The sequence below is a fragment of the Acanthisitta chloris genome, unplaced genomic scaffold (assembly GCF_000695815.1).
Source record: "Acanthisitta chloris isolate BGI_N310 unplaced genomic scaffold, ASM69581v1 scaffold19758, whole genome shotgun sequence".
Lineage (NCBI taxonomy): Eukaryota > Metazoa > Chordata > Aves > Passeriformes > Acanthisittidae > Acanthisitta > Acanthisitta chloris.
Genome location: NW_008686699.1, coordinates 8,297 through 18,152, shown reverse-complemented (window position 1 = coordinate 18,152; position 9,856 = coordinate 8,297). Strand labels below are relative to the sequence as shown.

Below are 9,856 nucleotides of genomic sequence, written 5' to 3'. Positions count from 1 at the left end.
GCTGGACTCGAACTGCAGCAACCACAATAACCTCAAGCCAAGTCTCAGCACACAGACTGCAAGAAATCTCTTTCAAATCAGCTAGTGGACAATGGTTGTTGCTATTTCAACTAATCTTCACAGTATGATGAGAACGAAGCAGACCTGTATGCATATTTTTTTTGAAACCGAAGATTTATTGGAAAGAAATTTGATCCCATATCTTTTCAGCAATACAGGATATTTAACATTTTATATAGACTGTATTCAAGTAGAAAAGATTACATTAAAAATTTCTAATATTGCACTTGGGACAAGTCGTGGCTAAGCTACTAACATTAGCACTCCAGAACAAAATCATACATAGTCTTCAGAATTTTAGTGAGCTGCCTTGTGTTACCATTGATTTCTTCCCAGGTACTTTGACACACTGTGCTATTCAACCAGCTCACTGCTCAGGGTAATTCCTGTCATTTAAAGGTAAAGGCAAGCAATATGCTTTATGCTACCAGGAATGATTTTGGCAATGTCTTCATTTGCATTATTTCACAATTCAGCCAAAACACTAGCGATTGATTTAACCCTTGTACAAGATCCCAGCACAGGCTGAAAGGCTCCAATGCACATGGGAAGTGAAATACACAACTCCTTTTACAAATTATTTCCGCCAAATTACCACACAGGCAGGAACCTCTGGTGGCTCACTGAAACAGACAAGGAGATGAACCAGTATTTGCACACAGCAAGACAATTTTCACTTGCCAGGCACAGCAGAAGCATGACTGGCACCTCTTCACATTATAGCAGCCTCTGGCCAATGAAGTCCCAACAGGGATGGTCACTGCGACAAAGCCTAAATGGGGGGGCCAAGCCCAAAAGGAAACCTCAGCAAGTTGCAGATGGGGATTTTCATGGAAGTGTAAAGGAGAAATTAACTACTGAGTCAGTATTAGGGATCAGAGAGGTTTTGTTCAAAAAGTGAAAAAAGCAAATCCTGCTTAAAGGGGTAGGATAATCAGTCACAGCAAGTGGCAGTTTGGTGGATGCTGGAGAAAACAGGACAGGGCTTAATTACTAACTAAAACTGTTGCTCTGAACTGGTATTTAAAGACCTTGTTTCATGAAGAGGGATAAGGGTTTGCATTTACAGAAGCATGCAACTGAAAATCTGCTCTGTGCATTTGCAGCTGAAATCTGCAACCAAAATCTACACTGAGGGAAAAGCCATGAACTTCACAATTTGATTGCACAGTGTGTGCAAAGGGTGGAAAACTGCAGTTCAGCAGCAGCTTCTCTCCCCTCGTCTCTTGTTTACACTCCCCAAACAGGTTTACTTACAACAGTTAAAACGAGACACCCTTACTTTCCTTCACCCAGCTTTACTTCTTAAAAAAAAAAAAAAGAATGTTAAGAGTCACTAAGGTCCATTTTATTAGTAGTAGCAGTTTCAATTTTTATGTAAAAATAGTGTCAGCAGTTTTTACTAATGATGCAACTAAACTTTTGCTTTAGTAAGCAGTGTTACATAAAGAGCAGAGTCATTTATTGGGACCAGCACTCTTTGCCTTAGTTTAGCAAATGACACAAGTAACTGAGCTCTCTGCAGGGGCCTCACTGATGTGAGGAGACAATCTACCCAGATCTGTGGACTTACTGCATTAGCCTATAAAGGACCAGTCTCCACTGTGTATATTAACAGGAGTGGTTTTCTTCTACTGTTATTTACCATGAAAAACATTGGGGAATTTTAATCCAGACACTCTAACATTTGTTTTATCTCCTTATTTTGCTGTAGATCCTGTAAAAATCATGCAGTTTGCAGGCTTGGTCTTTGGGATAAAAGGGTTGTAAGCTACTGGTTTCAGTCACAGAAAAAATCCCCACAAAGACCAGTAACCCCACAGTAAGCTTCAGGTACATGAAAAGGTGAGAAAACCATACTTTGAAAAGTTGGCTCAAACTTCAGTAGTGGAGACCTGGATGCTAAGTTTTAGCAGATGATCTGCAGACATTCATCCATCTCTGGATGTCAGCGATTCACACACCTCTTTGTTGAAACTATGCTATGCATCTGCAATAAAGTGCCAAAGCAAAGTGTCACATCAGCAGCCAAGTGCTAGGTAATTAGCAGAACACAAAGTAATGGTGCTTTGGCTCTTGGGGTAAGAAAAGCTGCACTTTCAAATGCATGATTTGTCCTGCCCTAAAATCTGAGCAAGTATCCCCTTAGTAGGTGAAAACAGGGACTGTAGTCACCTACTGAACATGCCCTATACTGTCCTTTGTAGAATTTTGTGAAGCTTATCCTTTTTCAGAAAGCCTAAAAAGGCCTAAACAAAGTAATGGTGCTTTGGCTCTTGGGGTAAGAAAAGCTGCACTTTCAAATGCATGATTTGTCCTGCCCTAAAATCTGAGCAAGTATCCCCTTAGTAGGTGAAAACAGGGACTGTAGTCACCTACTGAACATGCCCTATACTGTCCTTTGTAGAATTTTGTGAAGCTTATCCTTTTTCAGAAAGCCTAAAAAGGCCTAAAGTTCAAAGCTGACTTTTACACTATCCCAAATTATATTTGACAAACAAATGATACATATGTTACTATAAAAACATCAGGTTTAAAAATAATGAAGAAAGTGCTGTCTTGGTTAGAAAGCTCAGACTCGTCCATATGCTTCCAATAGATAAATCTTAATAAGCAACAAAAATATGTCAAAAGGTATTAAAATCAATATTGTGTAATTCTAACAGGCTTGTAGGCTTTTTCACTCTATTTCCCAGATTCAAAAAGTTTGTAGATGTACATTTTAAAAAACTCCACCACCACCACACAAACTCAACTGCCACTCGGCCAGATTCTCACTTGGAAACAAATTGTAGCAGTTGTCTTTTCATTAGGAAAACTAAACCAATGACCAGGTTCAGGGACTTGGGCAGCACTACAGCATTTCAGCAAGTCTGGGAATACTCAGCCCCAAAACATGCTGGTATAAAAATGGTCTAGACCAAAGCCTGCTCTTGGATCATGACACAATTGCAATGAAGTTGGCAGGTGCTTTCCTGTAAAGTGCTATCAGTTGATCTTCTCTAGCCTCAAAGAGCAGTGATACTCACTATTGAAGAATGAGGAAGTCATGCTGTCAGCCAACAAGCAGCAGTCTATATGCAACACACTACAAAACAATATCTCCACCCTATAATCACAACCAGATTTTAATTACTTTTCTGTGAACATACATGCAAATAGTATCTTAAATTGAGTCTTCCAATCTGCTCAACAGATTCTTGCACCCCACCCTGTGCCATGTAACTTCCAGATCCCATCTTTCAGCCAGGAAGTCTGGGCTTGGCAGAGCATCTGCAAGGTGTGATGGGCAGAGAGCCTGACAGAGAGCCAGGCAGGACTCCAGATGAGAGATGTGGAACAGTGCAGCCAGCTGAAAGGGCACTCTGCACCTGCATCCCCAGGACAAGCAAACAGGATCAGAAATCAGCAATAGGGACAGAGAAGGCTCTGAAAACTGGATGAGACTGTAACGGTTAAAAGCAGTAATGAATGTAGCTTTGTACTGCTATTTTTCTTTGCATCCAGTTTTCAGTTCCAAGCACAAAAGTACACCCCCAAGCTCTGTACAAAATCAACATTTGTTTCAATATCTCATGGGGAAAATTCAGGAACCACCTATCAATTTGGCAACCATTGTGTTTTCACATGTAAAGAATCAAAATTCACATTCTATATAGGAACAACAGAATGAATGCAAGAAACTCTTTGTATCTGTTATGAATTCAATAACAGCAGTGGCAAACAATTTCTGCAAATCAATCTTCAGTAATTCCATAGTGCCTAGCACTTACTATGCAGACATTGTCAGCTTCAGAGGGCCTTGATTGCAGTATTACCACAAAACAGGTACAAAAAAAAAATACTCAAAATCCATACCAGTCAGTGGCAGCTATGATTTATCAGAAAAAATGCCTGTCTTGTTTTTTTACTCCACAATGTTCTGTTTGCAATATGTCCTCTTAGAAAATCTTCCATTACTAAGTTAACTACTGCAGCATAGTGGAATTATCACCTGTAATACCAAGTATAGCAGATTGTTTTTGAAAATAACACTCAAATCTGAATAAAATTAATCTAACTGCTAGAAAAACATGAGAGACTAATGCTTCTGGAAAAAACCCCAAACAAACAACCTCTACTGCACTGAGAATTTTCTCTCCCCCATGAAAACATACAAGGCTACAGTAAGACAAATATATCAGACTTGTCAGTCTGGGAAAAGCATAATCTTAAACAGCATGAAACATGGTCCTTTTTTCCACTTAGGTATAGTTACTAGAAACAACTATTTTCAGTTTTTGGAAAAGCAAAAAGTTATCTCACTAATCACTGTAATAAAAATTATTACAACCTATTAAAGTAGAGATTTAAACTTTCACAAACAATTTCAGGATTTAGTTTTTTTCCACCACATGATTTGGAAAATAAAAAAAACTTGAAGCATTGTTTCCATCACCAGCATCTTCCCTCAGCTGCCTGTTAAGTGACGATGAACATGAGTAGCATTCATGTAATGTCTCATTACTCTCAACAGTATGAAGAGACTAAAAATTGGAGTTAGATCTAATACTTTGACTGAAATAATTTTCACAAGACATGTGCAACAAAACACCCAGCTTGATTTGGAAACAAGTCTCTTCACAACAGCTTTGCCTTTTACATTTGGAATTTTTCTGTCTGGTAAGATGTAAGTATAATGGAAGTCTAACATCTACAGTTATGCAAGTACACCCCCCCACATACATCACTAGTAAATAATCAGACTGCATACAAGATTATTTGTAAAAGTCATAAAACCCTTAGATGCTCCACATTTATGCTGGCAAATAGCTCTCTTGATATAAAAGGCACTTTGAAAACCCAATATGGTTCGGTTCATTAAGTTTGCAAAGTACAAACAATTGTACAAACATACAATTATATTGAAGCATGTCAGCCATTGTGACATTATCTACAAAACAAGTTTCCAATTGTTGGTAACACTGGTTCTATGGGAATGAGCAGTGGTTTCAGCAGCTTTACTGAAGACATGACAGGGTTTCCAGTACCACAATCTTATTAAGTAAAAAACCCTCAAAGACGTAAAAGTTTAGGGGCCCCAAAAAACCCAAGACCCAAAGTCCATAACATTCATTCAATATTTACTCCTTAGAAGTGAACTCCATGGATAGCCCAAGGGCAGAAATCCTTCAGTTGGTTCCAGAACAGCAGAGGAGGAGGCTCTGTCTCGAGAAGTGTGTTGTTATACCAGTACAGTACTGAAAACTTTGGTCCAACAGCACAATTCCAGAAATTCACTACATGGCTGCAACATCAATCTGTATGTAAAGCTGTCTCACTCCCGCCTAGAGAAAAGGGAAGGAGAGTTTAAAAACCTGTAAAGCCAAAGCAATTTACCCGTCCTGAACATCAGTCCACAACAGTAAGCTACCTAGCAAAAAGCCTCAATGTCTTATTTTCCTGTAATTCATCTCTCACATTTCGTCAACATTCACTGAGATCTCCATATGAATACAGAGTTCTTCTCACAGTCAGGTGCACATGAGTAATGATATATTAACATTACTTTTGCTACCATTACTTTTCCTGATTCACCCTTAATAACTGCCAGATATGAAGCTGCACAAAAGCAGTTCTTACTTTATTTTGTACAAGTTTGACTTCCTCAAGAACAAGCTGCTTGAAGAGCTGTCAGTTTAAAATGGAGCTAAGCACAAGAGTGTAACATGGGATTAGTTGTTCAAACCAGTTCTACACTGATTTTTACAAGAAGCATCAATGGCTACAGTGAATTTACATGACATCGTGACAAAATAACTTTTGGTAAAGGTATGACAGTTGTATGAAAGGTTTTCCTCAGAAATCCTATTAAACTAGATTTAGATGGACTTGCTTAGTTCTATCATCATTCAGTATGAAACAGTATTACAAAAATCATCCAGTCTCTCCTTTTACCCTCAGTGCCAGGCCAGCAACAGTCTTGTGATGGCCACTGATTATCTAACGTGATCTTAAAGCATTGGGATGAACACTGCTAAAGTTCAGATGGTCTTCAACTCTCAACTTGCTCTCACTTGAGAGGCAAAACCAACTGTCAGTTACATTAAGATTAATGAGAACCAATATTACTGAGGAGAAAAATCTCTACTTGCTCCAACTGTTTCATTGCTTATTACCATAGGTCAGATAACAAGAGCAATAGACCTTCCTAGACACACAGCTCTTGACACGTGCACAGCTACACAACAGCTGAAGAGCTAACAACTCACTTGGAAAATGCAATCCTTTGAAGACTTGATATGTCAGATTAGTTTTACTGTAATAGAGTAGTCTTTCCCAGAAATATCCCTTAGCTTCAAACAACATAGTCTGAAGAATAAGCTGTGCAGACATTTTTCTACCTACTCAATAATCTAGCTGTGTGTGATATAACATGTTAGAAAGGGCAAAATTTTGTGAATAAAGCTTGATTTTCTTCCCTGAGTCTCTTCCTATAAAAACAAGTACATGTAGTTATTTTATTGGGTTCCCCAGGACAGATTACTTTAAAACTCCTTAAACTTTTAGGAGTTAAAAAAATTTCATGCACAGGAAGCACACTGTAAGGTTGGCTTCAGTGATGTTTCTTCTGAGAGTCCACAGACTGAATAAGCAAAACACATGAAAATAAACCCAATCTGGAATTTTATCAAAACAGTTAATAAAAGGGATGTTTATTGGATCATAAATGATTCACTAAGCCATCATGTGCACAAGCTGCCAATGCAGTAGATCAAATACAACATTCAGGACACAAAGAACATGCATGTGAGCACTCAAGGACTTTCCCCACTGTGGAAAGCTTTGGAAAGCACATTTATGCAAACACTAACCAAACTGCTGAGAGAAGTGTTTTTTATTTACAGCATCCAGTATAGCTGACCAGAAGCTCCCTTTCTTCATGGCCTACCTGACTAGGAGAAGTCAGCCAAACTGAATTTCATGTGGCATGGTTAAAAGTTTAAGGAAGCAACAGAAACATCTTCCTGAAATTTATACGATTTTAATCTTAAGGCAGGAACTATAAACTTCCAAGAAAGTTTCTCTTGTTCACAAGAATTCCAGCATTTCCTATCAGCTACAAGTGCTATCAAACCCCTTCACTATGTATATGAAAAAATGTAACTTGTAGGGACATTAAAGGAGAATGCACTGGCTGTATACAAGAAGATGGTTACATTTTAACTAGTGATCACCATAGCCTTGATTCTACTGAAAGACAACAAAATATGCCAAGTCCATGGAGCCTCGGAGGGATAGAAATGAATGACAAATACAGCATCAGCACAGTGAAAAGCTTAAGTAGGTCCAGTCTGTGGTCAGAAGCTCTAACCTGAGGGAAAGCTCACAGCTCAATATAGGTCAATCCAATTTGATATACTTGAGACAATTACAGGTGTTATTTCCATTAAATAGCATCAAAACATAATGCAGAGAGGCACAATAATTCCATCTACATAGCTGAGTATTTTGAAATTGTTCTAAACAGCTGGAGCAGAGAAGCTTTTCAAAACACAGATACCAAACCCAAAACATTAAACTTTTCTTTGTAAGAATTACAATGTCACATCATGTGACAGGCAACTTACACTTTGAGATGTGATTTCCACTGGTAAGACATACCTGAGTAAAAATATTGTGAGTCTGGCTTAGAATCCATCTTCCATCAGCATCAGGAGCTACTAATAATTTCAAAGTCCCTATGTAAACATCAGTACAGAGGGTCCAGAAATGTGGATCATGTAAACTGTACACTCCTTGCAACTGCTGCACCTAAAAATACAGGCAAATTTTAGAAAATATATTTCAGAAAATGTTTGTCGGTACTATGTTTTTTTTCAGAAAATATTACAAAAGCCAATTTGTGATCTTTCACCTGAATTCCTTATTACTAATCTCAGTTACTGTAGGGCAGGTGGAAACATACAGACTCTGTGTGTGTGTTGTGATTTGGTTTCCTGCTGCATTTACATTCTATGTAAGTTTTAGTGAAATAATTTCTGAACATAGAGGTATCCAGGAGAGAAAAGTCACAGTTACTGGATTTAAGAGGGCATTCCATTAAAACTGCAATTTTTACAAGTTTTGTATGAAACAATTTCTGAGATTCTAACTTTAATAGAAATATGTTCATATATAATTTATATTAACAGAGTAATGTTCCTGTAAATATTTTCTGAGGGCTCAGGTTTGTCCTGCCAACCCTCTTCTTTTAGCTCTGTCCAAATTTAGCAAACCCACTGTGTGGTGACTGCAACCTGTAACTTCCCAAGGAAAGACAACACTCCTACAAGTGCTTTGTACTGATTTTGCAAAGATATTTCAGTGTTCAGGCCATGACATAGTAATAGTAAGTTAAACAGGAGAACAGGCAAATCCAGAGTCATCTGCACGTTCTTATACATATACTTTCCATGTCACTCCACCTCATGTTACTAACAACTAGATTTTGAGGGAGACAAAACCTGAACAAAACAGAAAAACATATTTCACTTTGGGAGGAAAGTTCTTAACTAACATAGCACATTTTTAAAACACAAACTAAGGTGAAGCTACATACAATTTAGGACTGCAGAGAAATATTAATTAAACTGGTACCTCCATCTGTGCATTCTAAGGAACCTTTCACAGGCATTACTGGCAAAACAAAAATATCCTCATACACACAGCTGAGGCTCATTGAGTCAGCAGCTTGAGCAGCAAAAATGGCTTAAGAGCTCACCCTCTGGTAGCACTGAGGCAGGGCGTTTTCCAGGGAAGGAGGAGTTCGCTGCATCAAAATCCCAATGGATTCTTTTAGAAGTGGAACAATACTAGAAAGAAAAAAAGCAAATCAGCTACTATTACATGTCCAAAACATGCAGAGAGCAACCTAAGATTCCTTAATGTTCTTGAGAATTTTTTCTTTACTTGTTCCACCAAAAGCCAAGAAAGTTGTCATGAAAACCTGGCACAGAAAATAAAAGGACTGACGAAAATGCTGTGATGTCTTATCAAAGGCAAGATTACTTCTCCCCAGGACTGGTGGCCAATCACAAAAAGATTAATAGTTTAATCACAGGAGTTGAGATAATTTGTAAGACACTAAGAGAATTCATGTGACAAAGCAGTTGATAAGTATAGCTCAAAACCAAAACCTGCTTCAATGGCAAATCATTCACACACAACTACAAAAATATTCAACTGAAATGGGTTTTGCTTTTGTGTTTGGCTTAAGGCATATTTTTCTTATGAACTAAGATAATAATGAGGCAATCATAAAGTGAAATTAGCATGGACCAGTCCTGCTATAAGAAAACTTATGTCATTAGAAACACACAACTTAGCATATTCTTGAAATGAACTAAGTGTAGGGTCTCATCCAAACTCACAGGTTAAACATTTGGAAGTAACCAGAGGTCCTGTTCAAATGGTCTTGTACATTCAGCAAACTAAGGTGACATTCAATACCCTTTTTTATTATTATTACTTTTTTTTCATAAAACCAGAAGAGCAGTAAGCCCATACCCTGAAGCTACCAATAAAAAGTTATGCTCTTACTAAGTATTCAGCATGGTGATTTTTTTGTTTAAGGTTAAACATTTGGAAGTAACCAGAGGTCCTGTTCAAATGGTCTTGTACATTCAGCAAACTAAGGTGACATTCAATACCCTTTTTTATTATTATTACTTTTTTTTCATAAAACCAGAAGAGCAGTAAGCCCATACCCTGAAGCTACCAATAAAAAGTTATGCTCTTACTAAGTATTCAGCATGGTGATTTTTTTGTTTAAGTG

General features: G+C 37.8%; 1 protein-coding gene across 1 annotated transcript in view; it reads right to left on the bottom strand.

Annotated features, from left to right (window-relative positions):
• Window positions 1–5,133: 5,133 nt before the first annotated feature.
• LOC103807552 (zinc transporter 7) overlaps window positions 5,134–9,856 on the bottom strand; it is an 11,575-nt gene continuing 6,852 nt past the window's right edge. Inside the window, exons 2-4 of the mRNA XM_009080284.1 lie at window positions 8,804–8,894; window positions 7,705–7,854; window positions 5,134–5,387 (exon numbers count right to left, since the gene is read on the bottom strand). Of these exons, the coding sequence (XP_009078532.1) occupies window positions 5,340–5,387; window positions 7,705–7,854; window positions 8,804–8,894 (289 nt within the window). The 3' untranslated portion in view covers window positions 5,134–5,339. The remainder of the gene's footprint in view (window positions 5,388–7,704; window positions 7,855–8,803; window positions 8,895–9,856) is intronic.